This window comes from Channa argus, chromosome 6 (assembly GCF_033026475.1).
Source record: "Channa argus isolate prfri chromosome 6, Channa argus male v1.0, whole genome shotgun sequence".
NCBI classification, from domain to species: Eukaryota; Metazoa; Chordata; class Actinopteri; order Anabantiformes; family Channidae; genus Channa; species Channa argus.
In genome coordinates, this window is record NC_090202.1 from 9,450,327 (window position 1) to 9,478,290 (window position 27,964).

The 27,964-nt window shown below is 39.1% G+C and overlaps 1 protein-coding gene across 4 annotated transcripts in view; it reads left to right on the forward strand.

Moving 5' to 3' along the window:
- sipa1l3 (signal-induced proliferation-associated 1 like 3) overlaps positions 1-27,964 on the forward strand; it is a 71,817-nt gene that overhangs the window by 17,705 nt on the left and 26,148 nt on the right. For 2 of the 4 annotated variants that reach the window (XM_067506442.1, XM_067506444.1), the window contains exons 2-3: positions 24,078-24,793; positions 25,567-26,551. In XM_067506442.1, coding sequence (XP_067362543.1) covers positions 24,308-24,793; positions 25,567-26,551 — 1,471 coding nt within the window. In that variant the 5' untranslated portion in view covers positions 24,078-24,307. Of the gene's footprint in view, positions 1-13,286; positions 13,342-24,077; positions 24,794-25,566; positions 26,552-27,964 lie in introns of all 4 variants that reach the window. The other 2 variants (XM_067506443.1, XM_067506445.1) reach the window with 2 other exon arrangements.

The following is a 27,964-nucleotide window of genomic DNA, read 5'->3' on the forward strand; positions in this document are numbered from 1 at the left end:
CTAAGCCACTTTGCCATGACAGTCCTTCCTTTTAACAGCAATACTGTGTTGTCTTGTTCAACACTGCTGAGATGCTCTGACAAGTTTAGGCAGCCATGAAGATTTGTTACAATCTCAGAAAAGGTCTTTGTGCCTTCAGGACTCCATTGTCCATAGTGGAATTATTACTAGAACACTGTTACACATTTTATAACAAGTGCTATTACTGTTGCTTCAGATTTTACAAGTCACAGTTACTGAATTGAGTTAAGATAAATTAATAATATGAAAATGTGGACTTAAGCAAACAATGTTTTTTCTCATGTCACATCTTATGAAGTAAATGATCTGGCTTTCTGTACTAATACTGCATTATCCTGTCGATTCATACATGCCAGGTTAGTGTTTACACAAGGAAGGTAGTTTGACAAGGCAATGCAAATGATATCCAAAACTAATTCACTGAAGAAACAGGCCTGCTCTGACACTGGTGCAGTCAGTTTGGTTAAACAGATGGTCCAGTCTCTTTGAGGGAGGGACCAAGCAGAGTAAGTGGCATGGTGGCTGTGGCTCTCCTAAACCTCATTCAACCTGATACCTGCCTGTTAATGATAAGGGAATTTTGATTTGATCTTTATTGAACTAAATCATTTTGCTTGCTGACAGCCCAGGATAGATGAAAGAGGATGAGCTTGCTGCTATCTGCAGCAAATACAGTTGAGTCATTTATTTAGCTCAATGCCAAAAATGTAATTATAAGAAGCGTAATTGTGCAATGTAAGGATCTTTCCTTTGTCTCCCCTTTTTTCAATTATTGTAACTTGGATATTTTAGAAATTTAAAAAGTTGATTTAACAAAAATAAATCCCTTGATCTCAGGATCAGAAACTGTTAAAGGCATTTTTTGTTATTTTTATAGATCAAAAAACATTGCACTACATTGCATTATATTGAAAATGGTAATGCCAGTTGAAGCCTGATAGCTAATCCATGTTTAGAGCAATAGCCAGACATTTGGACCCTGGGTGTGCAGCAAAAAACTTTATTGCTAAGAGTTAAATGACTCACTTTCTTTACTTTGTTGTGTCCCTTGAAAATAAAAGTTGCACCAGCAGCTGATGAGCTTAGTGTAAAAATTGGAACGAGGGTAAGAGGAAAAACTGTCATAATGCATGATTAAGCAAAAATAACGTGTTAAAAAGTAAGTTATGGAGTGGTTGTCAGATCTTTGTTACACGTGGACAGAGACAGACTAATTCTTAATGTGCAGCATTACAGGATCCAACTCCACAGGCTTTGACACAGACCAGGAGAGCTGAGGCATCAGTTTGGGTTTTACTTGGTTGGAAAGATATACATCTGCCAAGTCAGAGATCCCGGATACTAATCCTGTATGAGTCAATTTAGACACAACATAGTTGTAGCTTATCAAAAATTCCCAGCTTGTTCAAACGTGTCACTGTCTCAATGACTGCATTGACCTACCCTATATGTGAAGACAATAAGCCTATTTGTAAAGAAATGAAGAACTGAAAGTTCTTTATGGTTTTTACTGAGCTCTGTTAGGTGGCTTTGGTTCTTCTGCAATTGGAGCAAAAATCCAAGGTGCAGTGGTAAAACACAGAGGCAGGGCCCAAGCAAGCCTTCTGTCAATATTTGCCTCTAGGTGCCTAGCCACTTACAGAACAAACTAAAATGGTCTTTCAGAATTCCACAGAGGAAAGGAGACTGGGGTAGACAGACACAGAGGTACAGAGCGTCTAATGCCTCCTACCTCCAACTGAGCGTTATACCTCCTGTAGCTGAAACCGAGTATGCAACACCTGTTCCCCTTGTTCTCCAGGTCTGTGTTTATAAAAACTATTAGGGCAAAAAGCACAGCACTGAGTGGTTAGTGGGTGGCTGCAGCAGAAGCTGCATCAGTGCTTGTGTGTTGCTTTAGCTTAAGGTTTGCATTGTGAGATGCTGTTGTGACACACCATCAACAAACTGCTTGGCCCCGTCCAGAAGAGCTAGGATAATACAAAAGAAATGTGAGAAAAGAAAGCATAAGATGAGATGGTTGCCAAAAATTACATAGATACTAATGAACAGAAAGGGGTGGAACAGGTTAAGAATGTGTGTGTGTTTGTGTACAACAAATATGACAAGGCACATCAATAGACATGCTCCTCTCATTAAGGAGACCTTCCATAGAGGCTTTGAAGATAACCGTGCTACCCCAGGCACTCCCACACTAGGAAAACAAGCTGCTTAGAAAGTCATGAACCTGTAGAAACCTGGTTCAGTTCTAGCTAAGATTGGTCATTCTTTTTAAATTTATATCTGAACGCTTCAGCAGCAAGATTAAACATTCCTGTAGTCCTGTTCTGTTTGTATTAGGCTGTTGTGCGTGTGTGTAGAGCAGCATGACTGTCAAAGAAACAAATCGTCACTTGTTGATTGGAGGTGTGCAGTGACTCAAGGCGTATTGAAACTTGACTGCCTGGTTTGCTCAAAGTCATCCTTGCTCTGTTGTGCGTGCTGCTATAACGAAGTTGTATTTCCTGTTTTGCCAGGAGATCCAGCAACCGGCTTTGTTTGGGGATTGTGGGCTTGGACTCTTTTGAATTTGTTTACATGAAACTGTTCCACAAGACTGACAGACACAGAGAAATGCGCAAAAATTGTCTGACCTCTCTTTGCATGTAACTTTGTAACTGCATTTTTTTTATACAATGGTGTCAATCTAATGACTGTTTTAGGAGTTCACATAAAACTGACAAAATATTCAAAGGAGTTGTAGTTAAAGGTACTTAAAATTACCACATTTAATTACATTACTAACAATATTAATGTATATTTTCTGTGTAATGTATAAAATGTTTTCAGAGTGTGATTGTTTATGCTACCTGCCAAATTTCAGTCTGTGTGAGATTTCAGTCACTCGTTCACATTTTGCCTGAGTGGCTTTGAAAACATATAGGATAATATTTTGGGGTTCCCCCATGCATTCCTCATCTTTGTATTTTCCATCTTGCTTGCTTAGTTTTCCTGTCTTTTTAAGGCTGAAAACAGCCTCCAGAACCTTCTCACCAACCTGACCACAAGGGTGGGGGGGAGAGAGAGAGAGAGGTAGAGAGAGGTTATTTAGGTTACTACTCAATTATTCTGGTTCAATATGAATGTCCTGGAGTATTGTAAATAATTATTTGTAACTTTGTCAAATTCTCATCTTGGAGCACACAAAAATACTTTTGATTTTAAGCCAAACAATGAAATGATACTGCCACAGCTCTTTCTCTTTCACAATCTGAGACACTGAGATTGTGGCAATGAACATTATAAAAAGTTTGGAGCCAATCAGACTACTAGGAGGATCTAGAACTTGGCCTTGCTCAAGAGGAGAGGGAGGATAAGGGAGGAACAAGGGTGTGGTAGATGTGTCTTCAGTTTCCTCTAGTAGCACTTAGTCTGCTGCTACTGTTATGTTTTCTTTGTCTGCAGTCCCTGTGGTGGATTGAAGGGGGTCCAGATCACCTCAGGACAGGGTTGGTGGGATGCGTTTAAATTAGATGAAGAAAGAAGTTGAATGCGGACAGGACGTATAAAAGACGTTTCTCTTGATGTTTTCTGGAGTTACGATTTGTTGCTGTTTCCTTGGTGATGCCTGCACATCTGGCAACTTTGCCGGTCAACAACCCCGAGCAATGACGGCTGAGGCAGCTGAAGGTGGAAAGTAGTGCTGTTCCGACACAGAAAGCAAAACATAAGCAGTTCGTCAGAATAACGGGAGCAACTAGGCCTATAGCATTCACTGTAATTTATGATTTGACTTCTTTTGTTTCAAATATGTATGCATTAATTGCTCAGTCCTGCTGAAAGTCTACAATATTTGCATTCACGCTAGATAAATTATTAAGAGCCACAGCCCAACACTCCCCAGCACTCAGCTTCAGTTCATTCTCAGGCTCTTTTCTGATGATATTTGGCCATCAGCAGTATCATAATATATCCTGATGGGAAACATTAGAGCTGAAAATATGGAGAATTTGGGATCTTTGTGTGGTCTTGTTTCTCCTCTGCTATGTTGTCATGTGAGGAATTGAGGTGAACTTGATTGACTGCACCTTGGAGCTGTACTTTGAACCTGAGAATGTGTGAAATGAGTGCAATGGCTTTGATGGTTACATCCAGCCCACTATACTATATTTCCTTTTATTTAGAAAACTCAAGCAGTCAATCAGTGTTGCTGAAAACCTGTTCTCTCTCTTTCTATCCTGCTTTTTACTAAGAAATAGTCCGGAATAATTTTTAAATTTACTAGTGGTTAACCTTGTTCTGAGATTAATTTTTCTGTACAGTATTACACTCACAATATGCCAAGCCTTTCCCACACTTAGTTATGCCCTAACAAGTGACTATGGTGCAAAAACTAGTTACAGTGTATACTATTTCTATTTGGAAAATCCCAAAGGAATTATTAGTTTCACAGACATCAGAGGCAACCGCCAGGGATTATTATCTCTAGCTTTGACAGATATGTTTCACTCAGCCACACTGTCCTTCCACCAGCTGAGCCTATCTAGGCCAGCTACACAAATGCTGGGTGGAGGCAGATGCTGCCATAGTTTTTAAAGACCAAGATCATGCAAGGGGCCTGACTCCATTGCAAATCACATTGTTGTAACTATCTTGATATGAAGCGCAATCACTAACTGGATGTCTGTAAAAGTCCTTCAATGTGGAGAGACAGTGACAGAGAGGAAAATTATCTGCAGCAGTCAGGTTTGTCTCTGAGAGCTCAATTATTCATTTGGGAGCTAATAGGGTTCTAACTGCCTCTCTTTCAGTGGCACTATTCTTGGAACTAATACCTAGGAAAACATTTAGAAGTTGAGTGAAAAAGAAGAGGGAGCGAGAGAATGACTGACTGGTTAAATGTGTGCCATAGGCCGTCTTTGTTTGACTTGACTACACTATAACCCTCCCCACACACAGACACACACCCCCTGACCCTGTGCTCTTTTGCTATTGTTAATGCAGGATGCACAGTAGGCTGCAGAAAAGTCTTGTGAAACTTTCTTTATACTAAAGTTAACAGATTACTTTAATTATTGATTGTTCTGCTGATCTCTATAAATATTGTTTTAAATGAATTTAAAACAATTATATAAGCTAGATAAAAGCACCAATGTGCATATTTAAAGAGTTCATTTATTCTTGAAATGGATAATGAAAATAAAATGACAAATTTAAACCAAAAAAAAGTATATATCTTGGTATTTTTTTTTTGCCCTTGTTAGTTGCCAGTATTAAGTGACAGGTGGACAGATGTGGAACTATGTGCCACAAAGGGACTATAAGCTAGAAACAGTATGTTGTTTTTGTTAAAAATGACCAACATCTTATTATCAAATAGTTTTCTCTCAAATAATCAACAAATATTTGTAGCTCTAACCTTTTCCTTTAGTTAAAAATAGATAAATTGTTAACACCTTGCAATCAGTCCACATGGCTGTTGCTGAAGTATTACTGAGCAAGGCATTGTAGGTGAAATTTTATTATCATTTTTGTGGAAGGGAACAGGATACAGCATCAACCGTCACAACAGCATCTATCAGCTATTGTTTATTTTATGGAGGCAGAAAACATTGCCTGTAATGGTCAACATTTTTTTGCTTCTCACATGTTGCCAGATCATGTTCTTAGCCTTAAATAACTTTTTTAGCTCCTTTTTGTGCCTGCACTGATTAAATTTGTTTTTAGTGAGCGGCATAGAGGAATGCGCTTTAGGAAATTTTGATTGAAGCTTACCACACATCTGACCCTCTCTGAGCCGGTCACTGGAAGTAGTGACATAGATTCTTAAGTCTGTAGTTTGGCTGGTAGTATGACTGGGGCTGTTTATTGACAGACATATGTTTATGTACTCGCATCTTAAGCCCTTTTCAGACATGGAACATGTAACACCGCTGTCTTCATCAGTCAGGTAAAGCAACATCTGAGTGTTATTCAGACATGGATCACTTTAGTTTTTGTTTTACTTTTAGTCCATATTAATGGGAATACATTTTAACCCAGGACCTGTGTGGCATGAAAAATAATGCACCAATCATGTATCAGTAGTTGATATTTACATTAGACTTCATAAACATGAACTTAGTTCATAAGCCTCTTGTTACACACAAACTGTAAAATGCAGCACAAGGATGTAATATTTGAACCATGTACTTCAGGACATTTTTTGCACCAGCATCAACGACATGATCTGTTTTATGTCTACTTTGTATGTAACTACAATTTCTTACAATAGACTGATCATCTGAGCTGCACTTTCAGTGCGATAAATTAATTTTGCGTGCAGCATCTTAAGTTTTGAATTTCAGAGTGCAGCGTTACATTCTGTAATAGCTTTGCTGTAATCTGGTGGGCATATAAGTGCAAGCAGTGCTGCAGCTGCTTGATTCAGACATTTTCCTTGCTGCTCTTTCTTTCACTTCAGCTATTATCACTTTGATTAATACTCCATAGAAGAAGAAGAAAGTTTATTGTCATCATTTACACATACGCATTACAATTACATTTCTGCTATCTTTATATAACCAGTGGGCAATCACAGGCTGGACCCAGGGAGCTCAAGGACACACCTGGTACGTGAGCTGGAATTTGAACTAAGAGATTTCTGTATCCCTGTCTGATATCCTACCCACTGATTCAGCAGACACTGGTAATTGGTTGGAAAAGATGTAATGTGTTGTCTGACCTGCTTTTACTTCAGTTTTATTGTGGTCAGTTATTTTATTTAAACTGATAACAATATTTAAACAAACAGTAGTTTTATGTTTTTGTTTTAGTATATGATGAAAACCTAGTGTCTATCCATTTATTCTGACTGCATGGCATTCAGACTTACCTCTGCTCTGCCACATATATGGCAATATTTCTATAAGCTTTAAAGGCCTTCTCTAAAGCTTCCAGAGAAAATCCCTCACTCTCCCTAAGCTATTTGACACTTCTTCTCTCTCCCTGCTGGAGGCCTTCTTTTCTTCAAGCCTCATAATCATTTAGCCTTATTAGTCTGTCACTGCTCTGATATAGTTACAGGAATATTCTTGAAATAGCCATCAGCTTACACAGACACACTCCTGGTCCTGTGTTCTCTGGGAAGGTGTTATTGTAGAAAAATATCTGAGAATATACTTTCAGTCTTAAAATTATTCTTTTTTTCATATATCCTTTGAGTAATAGGCATGTTTTTCTTGTATATTAGATTACTAATACCTATATAGTACTTTATCATTGATATTTTGGAAATGCAAACATTGGCATTCTTGCTAAGAATTACGTGGTAACATTGGTAATACTTTCATGTCGTTATTAAATATGAAGCTAAAGCCAATTAGCTAAGCATAAAGAAAAGGCTTTATCTGAAAGTAAGATATTTTCTCATCAACACCATGAAATTTCACAAATTAATACCAATCAGTTTTGAATATTTTGTACTAACCTGAATTAGACTTAACTATATGGGAGACTTGAGTTTAGTCAACTAGCTGATTTTTTTTTCTACTGCTGAGTGATATCAGTTAACAGCATATAGCTTTATAAATGGTCAAAATAAAGTTGGTTAACCTCTTAGAAGCACAAGCAAAAATAGCTATTCTAAACATGCTGTGTATCATCCTCTGTTTTGCTAAACTGCAGTTGTTTAGTACAGAAGTTAAATGCCCGCTAATCACTATTGTGTCAAACTAATGGAATATGGCAGATATATTTGCTATAGCTGAATTGCTCTCACGGTCAGCCTTCAGAGCTGTCATCTTCTTGACAAGTGAGCAAACATGAATTGAACAATATTCCATATTATAGAACCATGTGTCCCTGATACAGAGCGATGGCAGCTGTGCTTGCCCAGCTGTCTCCTGACAATGTACGATGATTTTTAAAAGTACTTGTGTCTGTAACTATTAATCAGAGTAGTAAAGTGTTTTTCTCAGGACAGTCACAAGGGACCTCCAGGGAACAGTGCCCTTCAAATCTAGGAGTATAAAGTATGCACGTATGTTGGCTTTAAGCTTTTGCATCCAAAGTTAATTTTACATAAGGTTTTACTGTTCAGTTTTCCTGCTTTTTTATCTTGAAAACAACTTGGCATTCCTGAACCTGATTTCAATTAACTAGCTAAACCACAACTACTGGAATTAGCACTGTGCACATTTTAGAATTGCTTAATGCATTGTCAGATTTTTGAAATAGGGACGTTTATTATTTCAGAGAGTGAATAAAAAGATGAGGAGACAGACGAGAAGTGAGGTCAGGATGCAACAGTGCAAAAGTAAACAGATTTCTAATAGGACATAATATAAATACAACCAACTCTAAAAACACAAGATTATAACCTGCTAAAAAGTGTTGACAGATATTTTTACAAGCACCATAACGATGTTAATTAATTTTATTATGCTGTTAAAGTTCTTTGCATTACTTTGTAAACAGCAGTACAATTATCAGATTATTTTATTATCCAATTGCATATAACATGATATCATATGAAACAAATGTGCACGACACTTGGCTCCACAGTAAAGAAAAGATTACATTATGACTGCAGGTCTTAACTTAAAAGTTTTTAGTTTCTATAAACTTTCTCAGATATATTTATTTAGGATCTAAGGACTGTTTCTCAGAAGAAACCCCTAGGCTATATCCCATACGATACAGAGTCACTGCTCATTTACTAAATGGACCTATATAATACCCTGCCTTTCTCCCAGTAACAGCTGGGATAGGCTCCTGCACCTCTGCAACCATTAACAGAGTACATGGTTAAGATAATGGATAAATGGCTAATTGTTAGATTAATTTATATATTTCATTATCTCAAATGCCATAATACACATAAAGTCTTGCTTTGGTCTGTGTGTAAATGTTCACACAAGCAAGCTATTTCCTCAATGCTCCCTGTGCCCCCCAGTGGATTAATTGGTGTGGAGCTGTAGTAGCCCACTATTGTCCCCTGAGACGGCTCTGTGGGAGCTGCAACAGCTGTGACAGTGTGTAAGTCAGCCCGAGGATCTGCCACTGCTGCAGCAGCACACATGCACAGAAACATACCCAGTCTCACTACACCCCCATTAGAATAGAGGCCAAGGTCAAGAGCATGACTGAGGGCTTGTAGCTTAGCTGCCTTATTGTTTCCCTTCTATATGTTTTTGTTTTGCTCAGTATCTTTACAAAATTAAATGTTGAGTGAAAAATTAATCTTCTGCATGTTTTCTCGTTTACAGCAGAAAAATGCGTTCAAGTCTTGTAAGGAATGTGCCTTCTGACCTGAGTTTGGTTGTAAGATTTGTGTGTTCATTTCATCCAAAAAAAGGGCTCAACTGGACTTGTGTCTGATCTGCTCCCGACTACACAGGAATGCAGTTAGTTCATGTTTGAAGATGTGGGTAGGGCCCCCTGTAGCCACAATAGATGAGTATCTAGCCCACAAAATCTAGATGTTAATAGTTTACTGTATGCCAAGAGCCACCTGACGCCACCTCATATGCCTTGATGAGCCCGGAGAATGGCTGTGTGTTGAGAAAAAGAGTGTAGTGACAAATTCTACTTTTCTTGATACTAAACATGCATGCCTGGAAATAAGGATGAGTTCTAAGACACTTGTATAAAGGGCAAAGAGCACAAGGAGAGATGGACAGGTGAATTAAAACAGGAAAAGGAACGATTCTGAGGGCAGTTGTGAAATGTTTATTCATGGAAACACGTTTTAAAAAGTACTTCAAGTCTAGAGTTGTTTAGTTGTTGCAGTAAAGCGCATTCTGTGTGTTGTGTGCAAGCTTTGCTGCAGTTTGCTGCAGTAACATCAGGCTGCAAAGTGACTACCTGATGGCCATGTTATTTAGGTTATGACATAGTCTTACTATTAACTGCTGTGCTCTTAGGTTGTGTTCTGATTGCCTGCAACCCACCGCCTACATCATACATCGTTTTGCTGGAGCGCCTTCCCGTTCCTATGACAACCAACAGCAGCATAGCAATCAAATTGTTACAGCAGCATTTATAAGTACATTTTGTGAAATTAGCTATGTGTGTTGCATATCACTTTGTGTATTTTCCTTATGTTGCCTAGAGTTAAAACACATAGTCAGTGAACTTAAATAGATAAAGAGAAATGTTAGATTTTTAGTTTATTGTTTCGGTTAAAGAAGCTCAGTTTGGAATATTATGAACATAGTGCAATGATCCCTTTTTAAGCCAGTAATCATTTTAAAATGGTCCGTATTACAAAATTGTACATATTAACAGTTAGTGTAGGATTATTAATGTAGTAAAATAATTTTGACTGAGGGACAGTGGAACAGGCATTACATTGCCTTTTATGTGGTATGTAAAATGTTTTAAAAAGTCTTACATTTTACTACAGAAGCCCTCAAATAAATACAATCAAAGATTTTTATGGACGGTACTGAACATAGTTATTGTTGACTAATTGCCACATAATATAGCTTAATATGATAATGCAAAATGTGTCTTGCAATCTTGCAAAATTATACTGTAACAGTAGAAAATCCCATATTTAGAATAACATTTCCTTTATATCGATTTATCTACGGATCGGTCAGGTCAACTCAGTTGATTTATTTATTTTGTAGACGGATATTTTTCACTGACACACTGTCTGGTTTTATTCTGCTTCTCCTGTGACTTGTCTTCATGTGACACTCCTGCATTCTCATGTCATTTTGAAGATCTTCACAGCATGACAGAGTCGTGTGTCATTTACTTATGAGGAAGGAAGCAAGTCTGCATCTTTATTGTTATTCATCAACATACCCACTGCTTCATTTCAATTCAAATAAGATGAAGCAGTGAAGCATTGAGAAAAACAGAGGGGTGTGGTGAGGAACAGAGATGTGAAAGGGATAAAAATGTGTCAACACCCGCCTCCCAGTGTTGGAGTCTGAATGGGGCTGCCCACCCCTCTCTGTAGGGGGTTCCCTCTTCATTCTGTGTACTCATTACACACTCCAGTCTACAATATAATATATGAAGTAACTGCTAATATCTAGCTCTGGAGTTTCAGTGACAATTTAACAGTTAAAAGACAGAGGTACAAAGTGTGTTTTTGTATATAGTGAGAGCATAGTGAGAGTAGAATACTTTGAAAATCCAAAATGTAGTATTTGTTGGTTATTCAAATGGTCATGCGTATTTTAAAGTGGAAATGTGGGTCTCTTTAATCCACAAAAGGAACCTTCATGGTTAAATTAGAACAGTGGGTTTTAACAGTGGGTGGGAATGGTAGACATTGCTCTAGCTTTAGCTGTGTTTTGTCTAAATGTGTTCAGAGTATGAAAGTAATCTCTTTAATAAGGAATTCAGTTGTAATCACAATATAATGCCAGTCATATCTCAAGACACACCTGCAGGCACATACACTATAATGAGATAAGATAAGATTTACTTGTCATCAATGCCCCGAGCAGATGATTTCATTTTATTGATTGTTAACATTTAGACTAAACTATTAAAACTATTTTTAAACTATACTAAACTATTTTTTTTTTACTGTCCCAAAAGCAATGTGCTTATACACACACAGTAAGTGAGCAAAGTCTGTTTTGGCTGTGACAATTGTTGACCCTACTGCTAAATATACAACAGATCCTCAAGACTTAACCAGAGTCCTCCTCATACAAGTCAACTTTGCATGGCAGGTATTGACATCTGCACTTAATTGTTTCATGTTTACATGTGGTATTTGTGGAGGCCAAAGAGGACTTTATCCTGGTGTTGTTAAACCGCTTGTCGAACTTGTTCCGCAGTGTGCTGATTGAACTATGTGAAGTTGTTCATGGTGTTACAGATCCTCCACATTTCACATTCATGCTTTTGACTAAAAGTGGGACAAAAACATCTACACTGCTCCTTAACTTTTTAAAAACTTTGTTATGTTGCAGCCTGATACAATTGTTACAAATTGATTTTTTCTCAATAAGTTACATTCATGTATTTTAAATATCACCAATAAGCTAACTAGTAAACTGGAACACACTATTTTACTTCAATCTTAGCGGCTCGAAGAGAGGTCCTCAGGAATAACAGCAATACTACAGTTTAAAATACAACTTTCTTATCTTCACACCAAATATTTTAAGCAATGTTTGTGCAACACAGGTAATGATTCAAGCCTGTGCAGTTTGTGGCAGTGGCTCAGCTGTCAAAACACCCAGGCCTGTTGTTTTCTGCAAAAGCTCCCACACTAGTTGCATCTTGATGCATTAGTTTCTCAGAAAAGCTCTACAAATGTTTTAATTGCTCATCAAGTATGCTCAATAAGCATCATCTGTGACTCCAAATAGCTTTTGTTTTTATTTGATTATTTCCAGCACCATATCAAAGCTCCCCTCTGAATTTGAATTATATATTCAGTATGAAAACGAATAATACAATAATTAGTGTTTGTTCACAGTTGTAACTTTGTGTGTGTGTGCGCGCGCACGTGCATGCATAATGCCTGTAGTATCCTACACAGAAGCCATGTAAAGACAGGCAGGCATAATCACTTTCAGGCTGAGGCCGGGTTCTGTGAGCCTAACTGCCATTGTGTGATAGGTTTTCACTTTCACAGTTAAATTTTAATTTCAGGGCAGTGGAGTGAAGCTTGAGCTTTACATCCATGCTGACTCTGGTGACTTTCTTAAGGACTGATGCTGTGATGCCCACCTCTTTTCCCCCGCTCTGCTAAAGACAGTCTATTACGTTTGGTTTGGCAGGATAAGTGGACCCTGATTGATCAGTATTGATTAGAACTGTATTTGTCAGACAGTAATGGGCCTCCCCCTTAGGACGTTTTGTCTGCCGATTCTCATCCACCCCCTTCTCTGCCCCTACTTCACCCTGCTCTTTATGTCCTACTTGTATTTGAAGAGCCCTCCCCCCTCGTGTTATTAGGTCCCCCAACCTCTAATCAAAGTGCACAGCCCCTTCCTTTTTGTTCCCACTCTTATGTTGTATTTACCATCCATCCTTTCCTCGAGAAAAAACTGGTAAATGGTTGTGAAAATAAAAGACAGAAACTGACCCAGAAGTGTAAGGAGACAGCAGATAAAGATACAGCTGCTCTGCAGACACACAAATATTTGGTATTAATCACAAATTATCTGACATATAAAAAGATTGAAAACATAATATGGTAAATGTGGGCATACTCATGTGTAATTGATTGTATACATTCTTTTCACGTCCGTACATTGTAAAAAAGGTAACAAAAAATTGAACTTCCCCATCTGAGTTTATATTTCTCATTTGTTTTTCTATAGCGTGAATTACTGAGCTTTTCTTCCAGCACAACTTCACCTGCAGACCAAGATAACGGTAACATGCTGCATTATGATGTGTATTTTTATTTGTGTGTGTGTTTGTGTGTGTAAATCAATGCTGACTGTTGTGTGGTATGGTAATTTATACCTGACGTTTGATGATGGGGATCTTAAAAGGAAATATTTGTTTTGGGCTGTGTGATCCATTTTTATGAAATGCCATGGTGAACTATCTTTTGCTATTGGTATTTCCCTCCTATTAACTGTAATCTGCAAGTTGTAATATTTGTCAGCCAGTGCCAGGATATAAGCTTACTGTGTTTTGTTTCGTGTATGTGTTTGGAGAAACACGTTAGGTGTTCTCTGGGTGGTTTTAATGCGGACATAAATCAATGAACATGACTACGTTGTTGCAACAAATGAGTTTAATTTCTGTCTGATGAAATATCTTGGATTATCAAGTATTTAAATCCCCAGTAAGCAGGAATTGGCACTTTGGTTCGTTTTGTCTCCCCCTGTTGTTGCTGAGGATAATTAACTTTTACAAAACTGTGGAAAATGGTTTGAGTCCTCCTGAACAGTGCTACATGTGCACTTGTTTACATTCTGAAGCTATAAAGTGTCAGAAGACAAATAATTATGCAACTTACATGTTAACAGTAATATAATAAGGTTTTTAGGTCTGTGTGTACTATCTGATGTAATATTCATGGAAACTACAAACAAAACTCTGTGGCATGGTAAAAAAAAAGCCAAGTTTGTCATTTTCAAGTAAATATTTATGCTAAGACAAATTTTGACGTGTGCACCTGTCAAAGCAACACAGTTAAACAACACAGTTAATGTTAACCAGCAAAATACACAGTAGCACATATTCTTGAGTAATCATTTAATAATTAGGTCTTTGAAACATAATAAAACAGCCCCCATCACAGTGGCCTAGAGCCCAAGGTAATTTCATCAAACCCCAAAATATAGAACACCGCATATTTGTTTTTCTTTGAGTCCACTTGTAAAAATCAGACAGTGCTTTAGGTTAGAAAGTTCATCTTTCACATAGACCTCTATGGTCCACAACTCCCTTTCTGACAAGTCACTACCGTCTTGAAATATCCTTGAGCAGCTCCTTATAAGCTGACCTCTTACCTTTTTGTGAAAAATGGACAGCAAAAAAATAATTTCTTCGTATGGATGAACTGAATTATTTCAAAAAGATTTGGGCAAACAGGCAAATTGAGACTTTTTATATAAGCCTTGCAGTATCTGACAATTTGCATAATGATCTCAACCTGCTCTACACTTCCATCTCCTCAACTCCTGCTTGTTTTCTCACCACCTCTAATCCATCCCCCACAGATAAATTGGCAAATAACAAGGATGATGAATTGTGATGTGGGCTGCAATTCGTGATTTTCAAGACTGGATGCGAATCATAGGCCCTGTTACAGAGATCTCTGACTCTGTCTGTGAGCTAAAAGAATCTTACTTTTTCAAATCCCAGCTGCTGGTCTTACTCTTCTTGAGATGTCCTGGTGTTGTGGGGCCGCAGCCTGACAGACAGGCAGATGGAAATGACACGAGCAACATCAGCGGGATTCAGCAAAAATGGTGTCGATGGAAATCAGTAGATACATTGACAGTGAGGTGAAGAGAGACTTAAGAAAAAGACTATGAAAGAAAGTCTGCAGAAAGGAAAGCAGTGCTAGAGGGAAATAGCTTAGTAAAGCACTCCAGTGTAGGGTAGAGATGTTGCCTCCAGATAAGCTAAACAAACTTGAAAGCCCAATATATAGACCACAGTCAAAGGCTTCTACTGTGTTCCAGCCCAATATTTCACAATTTTCTGTAGGGTTTTGTTCTTGATTGAAAGTGTAAGAGATTCAAAGTATTTTGTTTTTGATAGAGAAAATTGATCCAAGACAACTTACGTGATACGTTTTTTTTTCTCTCACAATATCTATGTCCAGAAAGTGTAATATGAATGTCAGTAAATGTATATAGTTCATAAGTATTTCAGGCCACACCATCCACCCCAGTTTTTATTGGTAGCTTTCATTGACTGTTATGACCCTGAAATGAGTGCTACATATCACTACTGTATGTGGTATTGAAAAGTCTTAGGTTAAACTTGGTGAACCATGTTATTGTTGCATGAACATATCAGTTTTGTTATCTGTAAGGAGTTTTCACGGTAGCTGGAGGCAAGTTAAACACTTTTCTCCCACAGCTGGGATAAAGAGTTATTCCAGGCCACAAGCAGAGCACTCTAGCTTCATTTAGCATGCATGACAGCACAACGACAAATTTGTTTTTCTTTTAGAGGTACAAGAGGTTATATCCACAAGCACATGGCAGAAATGTAGACATGCATCAGTGGTTATCCTGTAACCTATTATAAGCACTTTCCGACCAGTCTACTACCGAACTCGGAGAAACATCAGGTTTGTTAAACTTGCTGTTCTGGCATGTACACCCCACTCCTCCCACTTTCTGTTAAAGGGATTTTTAAGCACTTTACCATCAGTTCATTTATAGACTCTTACATGGACGTGCTGCAATCACCATTTGTTCTCTTAATAGTTTTTGTATGTAGCAAATTACAAGTCTTTCAGTTCTCTGAATGCTGAATATTAAGACGTTTGTTTGGATTGTTTTCTAGTTGATCTTCCCAGAGAATATCAAACCAACATTATAAATTAATAAGTATTCCTCCAGTAAATGGGACTTTTGTGTTGAAGTTAGCTCATTATTGTATATTTAAGACATTTCTCATGAAAGACTTATTACATTTTCTGCTACTTATCCAGATTTGATCTATGGTGGCAGGAAGTTTAGCAAGCTAGTTCAGATGTCTCTCTGCCAGCCACATTTCCCAGCTCCCTATCGGGGATCACCAAAGAAATTCAACTTCTACACAAGAAAAACAACTCCATGGCAACATGGAACAGTTTAGCATGGGCAAATACAAACTAAGGTTAGCAATAAGGCTAAGTCAACATATTCAAAAAGTTAATGCAACAGATAGCTTCTAATGACGCTAAATTTATTTGGAAAAAACAAAAAATCAAAACAAAATTACAAATTACAAAAAAGCTTTTTACCCAGGAACAAAAAGAGGAAAGCTGCTAAACTGGATGGCATCATTATGGCCCAGCTGTTCTCAATCTATGTGCAGCTCATTTAGCTCCAATTTTTACCTACATTTTCAACAGCTCTCGAAGTCGGTGCACAGTACCTAAATCCTTCAAGGACTCTGTCATGATACCTGTTCCAAAAACAAATTTCCTGCCTTAAAGATTACAGACTAATTGCTCTAACACCTTTACTCATGAAATATTTTGAGCCCATCATTCTCCTTCACCTGTTAGTCACAGTCACCAGTTTGCACACCGCACTGGCCCATCAAAACATCTTACAACATCTAGAATTCCCCAACTCCTATGCCCAAATACTGTTTATAGTTTTCAGTTTCGCCTTCAACACTATCAACCCTGTAGAACTTTTGAATAAAATTATGGACATGGTCTTTGACATTACCCACTGCTACTGGAGTTTCCTGTTGGAGAGACAACACAGAGTCAGGATGAGGAGCCGCCCATCACATCTGCTGACCCTCAGCACAGGTTCCCCCCAGGGATGTGTTTCTCCATGGCTCTTCTGACCTCATATCCACTCACACCTCAGTCTCCATCCTCAAGTACGTGGTTGACACTACAATAATTGGACTCATCACTCCCAATAACGTCAATAAGTACAGTACCATGAGCAGGTTTCCCAAGTAGTCACTTGGTGCCATAAAAAAACCTACACTTCAACACATCAATAACACAGAAACTTATCATTAATTTCTCCCGCCACCCTACTCTTAAACTTTCCTGTCTACATTCCCTCTGAACTAATAACCATGACGGAGTTGTTCAAATTATTAGGCACAAACACCACTAATAATCTCAAATGGAAATTGCACTCTGATTACACTGCTCTTCAAAAAATACTGAATTTCTTTTGAGTTTTCTATGGAAAAACTAAGTTAAACACAACATTCTCTTCCAATTTTGCATAGCCATAATTGAAAGCATACTCACCTCTTCAATAACAGTCTGGTGTGGTAATTTGGTCACCCCTTCACGTAAAAAATGACAGCATATAATAGACAAATCTAAAAATCATCATCTAAAATCACTGGGCACACACTCTAATCCATAGAAAAACTATACTTCAGACGCATAACACAATGAGCAATAAAAATCAACTTTGACCCCTCTCACCCCACTCATCATCACTTCACACTGATACCCTCTCGGAGAAGTTACAGGTCCTTTCCTGCCAGATCACAAAAGTTAAAGAATAGTTTTATTTCATCCGCTATAAGCTCAATAAACCAGGTCATGAACTGAAAACAACATGATCTTAACTATGTTTGTATTTGTCTGTGATTATTTTCTTAATTATTTGTATGTGATTATTATTGTTGCCCTGTTTGTTTCCCTGACACAATTGATGTGAGCTTTGACACTCTGTACCATAAGTAAATTTCACCAACTTGTTGTGCAGCCATTAATAAATGATTCTGATTCTGAAAAGACCTTTGCTGCCTCCTGTCAACATCAAGGGGCAGTCATGCAACTCTGAGCTTCCAGATACCCAATACCTGAGTGCTATAGCATGTAAGGCTAAGCCCAGCCACCTGTTGAAGGATACTCACTTTAGTTGCTTGCTTTTGCGATACTATTGTTTCTATCAATTCTGGAGCTGGGCAATGCATCAACTTTTCAACATATATTGACACAATTTTAACAGAGGTATAGGAAGAGACAATAGCTTTAAATATTGGTAGGGTTTGTTTTGTTCCATAGACATCTCTCATCCCCCCTCTCTTACGCTCTTTGTTACACTGCCCCTTTGCCTGCAAAGCTCCAGTCACTCACAAGTTTGCCTACAGCAAAGCACCAGTGTCCACAATTGATTTCTTCAGTTAGATTTCTAATGGAAATTGCAGATTTTTCTGACTTAACCATGATACTAATCATCTATTTTACAACATAATTAAAAGCTTCAGACAGGGCAAGCAGCAGAAAAAAGGCTGAATGACAGGAGAAATCATAACACATTGTGGTGTCTCCTGGTTTCTTTTTTTTTTGGTTTGTTGTTGTTTTTTTACTTTCAGTCTACCCAAAGTTTAACTAAAACTGAACCTACAAATACTGAAATTTTTTATGTTGTGTATCACCATTCACACTATAATATTCTTAATAAAAATTAATATTTGTCTACATATATTACCCAGCCCTAGTTACTACCCAACGCTTATGACCGTAGGCAAGGGTGGAGATGTTGATCCACTTGTAAAAGGACAGCTTTGCGGCGACTTTGGTTAACTTGCCATTCAGTACAATACTGACATTCCTGATGATGCAAGGTCTGTCTAACCATCTTATTTCCTTAAGGCCATAGTTAATTAAAAAAAAAAAACAACTCTTTTTTTCCCCCCTAGACTTTAGTCACATCTATAGATGGCAAGGGGTCAATGCCCAATTGGAGTTCACATCTCTAGTTTGCCACTGTGTCCTTCATTTCTTTTGCTGATTATATAGAAACAAGGTTCTGTGTTGCCATTAGTACACATCCCTCCAACTGTCTGACATGATGGCCTAAGATGTTTTTTTTGTTTGTTTTTTTTATTGGCCTGTGTCACCTCAGCTCTTCCTAATGATCATAACTTTTGACTTGTTTATGATATGAATTTATTGAGTCTGAGTTTAGGGTAAGTGTAGATCTGATGACAGCTCCTAGTCTGTCCTAACCTTCAAAAGCCACAGTAGCATGAATGCTGGATGTGATGTCTATCTCCGGCTGCCTGCCAGCACTGTATTCTGTTGTATTACAGTGCTGTGCCCAGCTCCTGTCTGCCTTCTGTCTGTCATATGTACCACCATCTGTTCTTCAGACCAGCCTATAGTCTTGCTCACACCCTAGCATTGTTTGTTTCATTTACAGGGATAAAGTAACTGTAGCTGATGTTTTATATCTGGGGAAATTTTGTTTGTGTTTGGGTAGAGGCATTTTTCCAGCATTTTAAGTTTTTTAAAAAAATCATGGTTTATGGTGTCAGTGGTTATTGTAAATTTTCAGATGTCATACCTGTCTGCTGCTCTCTGTTTTAATAAGGTATACAAACTCACACCAGACGCTTTTACATTTCATTAGACTCTGCAGTCATCTCTGCCTGCATTGCTATGGCATACCACTTGGCACCTCCTCCACATCGAGTATACTAATTCGTCTGAAAGCTGAACTCCCCTACTAACTCTGTCATCACTACCATCTAACCAGTGTAATTACCAGCCTTGGTGTGTGTTTGTGGTGTATTGGCCAAGGCTGCATTATGCTGAACAAGTCTGAGCGGGTGTGGAGGAGGAAAAAAGGGGAAGAGCATGAATGGGAGAGAACAGGGGGGTAAATCCCAGAGCTAACTATTTACTGTATGTGAGTAATTAAAGGCATTAAATGTCGGTGCTTTTACTTATGTAGTCACTGCCAAAGCTGAATTTGTCTGCCCAGTTCTTTCAGTAGTTCTCTAGATTTTCAAACCTTTTTGTAGTTGTTAATTATTATTCACAATGTTGATTGGCCAAAAAATTGGCACTTTAATGAATAATCACAGTCCTCTTGCTTTACTCTTATCTCACAAGCACAATAAATGCTGGTTTTCCACATCTTAGAATTTTTTTTTTTTTCTGTATATATTGTATTGTCCTTTCTGTCTGTAGTGCCAGATGATATTTAGACAGCTGTCCATAATAACTCAGGTGGAACTTTGGAAACTTATGTTAACTTGTAATTCTGGTATTTTTAGAATTTTGAATGCAGAACACAGTAGATCTTAAAGTTTCTACAATCTCTGATTTCGGGTGAACCAGAGACCAGGTTTTATATTTCATATGATGCTGTCCTACCCCTTTACTAATTTCATAATTTCCATAATTTCATATGGCATTAACTTGGATCTGCTTTACAGACAAAGTGTTCCAAAAACAAAGTGTCCATCCTGTTTGAATGTGGCAAAACAACTGTGTTAACGAAGTGTATAAAATATTCATGGAGTAGCTTCACATTGTGCTTATAGTTTAGTGCTGATCAATGCTGTTTTAGGTAAAATAGAACTGAAAGGTGCATCACCCTTCTGCAGAGAAAACAAGCTTCCTTAACTTTGTCATTTAGGTATTTTGTATTAAACTACCACAGTTGGGAACAAAGGCCTGGTGGATCAATGGTAGATCATTGGGTTGAGATGCTGAAGGCTGCGGGTTCGAATGCCACCAGGATTGGCACAGCCACCAAGGGCCACATTGGTGCTGGTCCAGAGCCAGGATAAAAAATGGGGGTTGTGGGAGGAAGGGCAGCCAGCGTAAAAACTTATGCCAAATCAACATGTGGAACACGTTCCGCTATGGCAGCCCCCTGAAGGGACAAGCCGAAAGCTGTTAATCCTTGACCACAGCAGGAAAGCTGTGCCACAGTTCATTTTGATGAGTAGTAAACTACTTTTTCACCATCTCAACATACAGATAAAAATAACTTAAGCATTCAGTGTTGTATGTTTTACTAGAAAAGCTCACATCTGAAAACAAAGTCGGTAATCAATACAAAACTAAAATTGTTTAGTTTTACTTGGTGACATTCATAATTTTTTATGACCCTGATATTAGTAGACCACCCTTTCTACCAGGTGAGCCACAGTCGCACCAACTTAGTTATTTTGAATAAATAATATTGGAAACTAGAGATATTAGTCTTACCTCTCAATTTTATGTTTTGTACATTTGCATAAATTATAATTATTGTCAAATCCCCTGTTTATTTTATGGTTTTTTTGATAGGTCTACATTTTCTGATTTGAATGTTTGCCTACCAGGTAAATAAAACATCTCCGTTACTTGCCCAAAAGGCAAGGGGTCTAATTAGATCAATGTCTAGCCTTAGACCGCATACTTAAAACTTATAGAAAATAAATATTTGGTTTTGCAGGGTGTACACAAATAGGACTAGTAATGAATATGTGTTTGATAACTGTTTGATAACACCATGCTGTCCACAGTTTGTTTCAGTCACCACAAACTGGCCGACAGATCTATTATTAGAGTTTACCTTTTCACCTTGTGTAACCACTAGGTCCGAATTCTTTACGTTGGTTTGTGACTATTAGCTATTTGTGGTAATGTCATTAGAAGCAGCGCTAATATGCAGCTCAACTAAGGAAACCTCCAGCTAGTCCACATAGCCAGTCTGTATGCGTCACTCTTTGGCTTTCTGGTAAACTTGGACAAGTATGTTTCTCATCAATGGGCATCATTGATAAAGAGCAAATCACACACTCTTCATTGCCTCTCTCATCAGGCACATCAGATACATAATGAAGCCATTCTGCAGCTCCTGCAGCTGGGTTTGATAATCTGGGATTGGGCCTGATAGTGGATCACAGGACAGCCCTCCAGATGAGAAAAGACTGTGTCAGAAATCATGATCAGAGCAGACGCCTTTGGCCTGGAAATGCCTGTGGTTCATCAAAAACAAAGACATTATACATTTGCACAGCTGTATGACGATAAAGGCATTTTGTTTTCTGTGAATGAGTTTTGTTTAGGGTGCCCATGTGCGTGTACGAGTGAATGAGTAATACAGTCGTGCAGCCAAAAATGAATTCAGGGAGGATGCATAAAAGGCAATCTGTATCAAAAAACATGCTGAGCTGCCTTGACACTAGTGAAAAGCTCAACATTATACAAATTGTGCTTCATAACAAGCAGAACCAGGCAGCTTCAGAGAGATGAACACAGTTAGAAGGAAGGTTTTTAATGTGTGCTTTTGGCTGACTGGAGAGTTGATCTTTTCATATCAGGCAACCATAGCTTTTTATTTATTTTCATTTTTAGAGAAAACAAACTATGCATGTGCATACATAAAAGCAATCACAATACATCATTACGGTTGAGGGATCTAGAGGAGGAAAATAAAATTCAGCAAGATTGGTACAATAGTGTTTGAAAAGTATTTGCAGAGAATAAGCAAATTTAATATAGGTATTTAAATAGCTTTGGCAGTTTGAGGAGAGACCTATGTAGATAAAATGGTTTAATCCATGACTGTAGACATACACGGAGAATGAGATTAAAAAGGGATTAAAAAGTGGCAAATAGAAGAAAATCCAGAAATGAGAAAGACAAGCACTAGAAAAACTATTGTTTATTTGAATGCATTGGGGATAGATGGATTAGGCATGTATATATGTTAGCTATTTTGCCAAAATTGTCATTAATCTAATTAGTTGTGCTGTTATAGTTAGCACTATCAGACCTTTAGCAGCAGTGGAACCTCAGTGAAATCTATGTCAATTTTAGAATAAACCTAAACGAACTTAACAAGTCTGAGCAAGTCAGAGAGAGAGAGAGAGAGAGAGAGAGAGAGAGAGAGAGAGAGAGAGAGAGAGAGAGAGCGAGAGCTTAGTCCATGTAAAGCACTGTGCCAGGAGATCATTGCCTGCTGTGTCACTTAGTGGAGTCATAACAACATCATAATGTTCTTGAATAGTAATTCCCAAAAGGTCACACTGAACAACTACAGCATTCAAAACCAACAAATGTCACTATGACAACAGTTTTGTACTGGTGATGACCAGAGAGTATGATGAATCAATATGTCAGGAATTAGCAAAGCTATTAGAATTCTGCTCTGAAAACATTAATATAGAGTGTGAGGATTCAATTACAATGATGTGACAGTAATCTTGTAAACCCTCTATTGATTATTTAATACATTAATGCCTGTAAATATAATGAAAAACACAAAACGACTATAAATAAACAATTCTTAAAAAGGCTGAAGTTTTAGACTTAAAGCTGTGTGACTGTCATATTAAAGCACGCCATTGTGGTTCATTGAGCATTGCACCGCTTTCCTCGTTGGTCTTGGCTCTGTGCAGTCACTCTATTTCTGGCTCTACCCATCTTACCCCTCCAGCTGTTTGGTCAGTTTTTGCCCTTGTCCTTTTGTGTTTCTCTTGAAGTTCCTATTTTTCTCCCCATCTCAAAGCATATTAACTACACAGAGTTGTAGTTGTTTGTCACGGTTTAAAATAAGCAGAATAGTACCCATGTGAAGATTATTGTGTGCCTGATGACAAAGTGTCATAAGCTGCTATATATGGACAGGTCTCTCCCAAATGAGAGACAAAACATGAGCAGTGAATATGAAGTATTAAAATTATCTGTTCACTCCCACTGTTTGGATCCTTATAACTTTCTGTTCTGATAATATTAAGTTAAGTGGTTTTAATCTGCAGTAAAGAAGCCACAGTCTTTATGTTCTGTGGGTATTTGAGTTTTGTATGTGCATGCTCATGTGCTTGAGTGCACTGAGTATGCGATAGTAATATCTCTTGTCAGGCTTCTGAAGATTAGCCTCAATGAGAGAAATCCTCTGTCATATCCCCTCGCCTTACTCACTCTCTCTCTCGTTCTCTCTCGCTCTCGTTCTCTCTCTCGTTCTCTCTCTCGTGCTCTCTCTCGTGCTCTCTCTCTCTCTGTCTGGCTTATTCTTACATTGTTTCACACTTGAGTGACTTGCTCTTTTCGGATTCAGAGCTCAGTTTTTCTTTTGGCCTGTGAAGAAAATTTGGGTCACACTGATTTTAAAAAATGTTTAAGCATTTCAATGTTGATGTTTAATGTTGTTTTAATTTAATGCTGATTGTCTGAAGACAGTTTTTTATGCTTTTCATGTTTCTTTCCTCAGATCTGCATAGAACTGAAAATAGTCTTTAAGAAGAGGATTAGTCCTGACCCATCATGGACCAGTGAAGTCTTTCCATCCCTGCCAGTTAAAAGCAATGTTTTTGGGAGCTGGAGGCTGTAGGACCATCAGCAAAGTGTGTGTGGGGCCGCTACTCTCTCTTTTCCCTAGCACCCCACCTAAAATGGGATGCCAGCCCTGTTCGCCTTGGCCCTGAGCTCTCCTGGGGTGCAATGAACAGCTACAAAGACAGGGGGGTCACTTGCACCTCCTCGGACCTTCTGGATGGAGGAGGTGGTGGAGGACTGCCTCACACTCTATTTCGTCACACCCCCAATGGCCACCCAGCCCCTGGCCCCACAGACCTGGCCATGCAAACACGTGTCTCTGTGCCTAAAATGGGTGTTCGTGCGAGGATTGCGGAGTGGCCTCCACGTCGTGCACAGTCCCGGGAGTCACTGCTTGAAAATGGGCAAATTGGTAGTAATCATTATGGAGATGACTGCTCCACTTCAATTTCATCATCAGTGTTGTCATCTGATGGTGGGTTGGTGCGGGGAGGAGTTGCCAGGTTGCCACGACGACGGCCCAAGGATATGGAGTTTAGAGTAGGAGGGTTTGGCAATGAAAGAGGTTCACCTTTAAACCTTAGGGTATTCCCACCTTTGAGACAACGCTCCAACAGTGAAGTGACGCTGAGTGAACAGGACGAGAATGAGGTGAGCCTTAAATCTCATAGACCCCGAGGATTATACTGTACATAATCTTATACACACCAACAAGAAGCTCACTGATTGGGCAGATTTTTTGATCATCGTGATTTGCTTAATCAGTGCTACACAAGAGCAGTACCACTCAGCAAGAAATAACTGAGTGTAAGAATTATTGGTCAAGACTGCATCTCAAGTTCATGGGGTGGCTGTGGCTCAGTTGGTAAGGCAGTTGTCAGGGACCACAGGGTCAGTGATTCGATCCCCAATCCCAGCTAACAGCCCATTCCCCTCCCCAGGTGTGCAGTGCCGGCTCGGTAAAAATTGGAGAGGGTTGCGTCAGGAAGGGCATCTGGTGTAAAAATTGCCAAATCAACATGCAGACAATGATCCGCTGTGGCGACCCTGAACTCACGTGATAAGCCGAAAGGACAAAAAAAAAAAAACTGCATCTCAAGTTCATATGTTGTTAATATTAATAATTTTATGATTTGTATCTGACAAAATCTTCCACTTGTTGTGATGCCACATACACAAATCCATGTTTACCATATTATCTGTTGGTATTAAAATTGACACTGGTTGCACCTCATTTCTTCAGGAGTTCAGTCAGAAGATGGATTAAAAATTACATATACTTGTATATTTATTGTTTGTCATGCTAAAAATACCTATATTCAAACGTAAGTTTCTTTGGGATGAACCAAACATTTGTAATGAAAGGTTAAGTTATTCTCTAATGAAAGATCTGTTGTTTTCCCTTTTCCCGTTTCTGTTTCAAGGTGGAAGTTCGTGGAGGTGGTGGGATGGGGAACCTGTACAGAGAATATGGCAGCACCTCCTCTATTGACATAGAGGGCATTCCTGAGCAGAGCTTCTTCGACATGCTTAGTCAGTTCCACCAGGAGAGGCCTGACCAGCGCAGCTCAGCACCTGTACGCCTTGGCGAACTGTTGCGTCCCCCAGACCTGCCACCCAGTGCAGCACTCCCCACTGCTCCCTCACCTGGCCCCACTGAGAGAGACGAGAAAGGGGCAGGAAGAAAGGACGGAACTGAGAGAGTTAGAAAGAAAAGTGGAGGCACAGAGTCATCACTGGGCACTTCCTCTTTGTTCAGGAAACTTCGGAGTTCTAGCAGAGGGGAGCTGGACGGAGGAAAAGGAGAGACAAATGAGGATGGTGGAGTACGAGGATCAGCAGATAACTCCTACAAACCATGGGTTTGCACCAAGAGCTTTGTCCACTATGATGCTCAGAGCATCCTGTTTGATGTCCATGAGGCAGCGGCTCAGCGTGGCTACGTCACACAGAGGAGGAACACCGCCACGGGGGCATCAGCTGCTTCTGTGTCTCTTTCTGTATCTAAATCATCTGCTCCAAGTGTTAATGAACCAGTTTACTCCAGCATTGAAGATCTGACCCTGGGCTTGGACCCTGGCTCCACAACACCCTCCCAGGGCTTAGACCCTCTGGATGGGCCTTCTGGAGCCCACAACTCAAGCCCACTGCTCCTCTGCTGCCCCCATTTCCTTAATGAGACCGGAGGCCATGGGGAGCGCAATATCAGCTTCCTTATTGCGTCAACAGAGTGCGGAGGAGAGGGGGCAGATGGGGGAAGGGGTTGGCTAAGAAGGAGTAATGCCAGCGTCTCAGTGCTGGAGGTGGCTATTGAACAACAGGTTATTAGACTGGACCAACTGAAACTGTACAGCATAGAACACGTAGACCTTGGGGCCAGGTACTACAGAGACTACTTTCATGGGAAAGGTAATACTCATACTCTCACATATACTCATACTCTCTCTCTGTCAGTTTCTGTTATAGATTTAGTGCAGCCTAAAATGCCTTATTTTTTCAAAAGCTTTTCGAAAAAAGTGATATATGTTGCAATGCTTTTATGTTGTTTAAAATTTCAAGCTTGTGCAGAATTGACTGGGGAGTGGTTGAATTAATTGTTGCACTCCCAACACTGCAAATTCCTGGAAGGGCTTATTAATGAACTGACATAATTACCTCATTTTATACTCTCATTCACACCCATTGTTGTTATTTGACCATATAAAATTAACAGTGCAGTGTACAGTTACATCTAATCCTGCATCTGCTGAAATCCAGCTGATCCCAAGCAAAAATGAGTGGACAAGCTGGCATTGCTCCCAGAGTTTTTCTTAAAGATGTACCTGCCACTGGACTGTTGGCCCACTCTTAGCTGATGATATACCATTTACCTTAAATGCTACTTAATGCAGTCAAGTAAAGCATCTTTAATTTAAGTCTAGGTTTCAGTCTCAGAAATTATGTCTAACTTTAGAGACAAAGGGTGTGTTTGTGTGTGATGTGTGCCTGTCGATACACATGCATGTGGGCATTTCTTGTTGACTTTACCGCTTTAAATTTCCGTTGGCGAGCATCATCTGGCTGCACCCTAATTAGTGACATATGCTGTTAAGGGCACATGTGGGCAAGCAGGCTTGTAAGTGTGTGAGAGAGAAAGGCTGGCAGCCACAGAGTTAAAGGTTATCATTCCAAAAATATGTTCATCCGCTGACTTGTTTTTAGCTTAGTTGTCCCCCACAATGCTGCTGTGGTTGTTTGTGTGCTGTGATTTGCCCTGTGCTCCCTTCAGAAACCCTCATCAAAAAGCTGACATTCTCACCACAGGACATGGCATGGAGGCTAAGTAGGTCTGAGTCTCCTGAACATGGTTCTGGTTCATTCTAGGCAGGGGGGCAGGGGGGCGGCAGATTTTATGTTAATCTAGATTGCTCCCTGAGTGGATGCATGTTGTACTTATTGTGGATAAATATGCAAGGTTGTACCAGCACTGGTCACAAGCAGCTGAATGTCAATACTTGGTGACTTATGAAACCACATTTGGTTAATTGCCTTGCATTTACAAGAGAAAATACATATTAGTTCCCTTATACTGTAGTTGTTTTCAGGCTATGTGGTCCTTTAGGGCGGAGTAATGCTTCCACTTTGATACATGTAAACATGTGCAGGACTATGCAGAAACTGTGCGAATTATGTGTAACTATCGGTCTCATTGGCTTTTAGAGTTGCTTTACCTGAATGTAACCCACATATCCTCGTCACATATGTGCAGAATGCAGAAGTATAATAGCAGCTTTAAATTCCTACCTGTCTTTGGTAGTTTTCTCTGTTATTTCTTATATTATC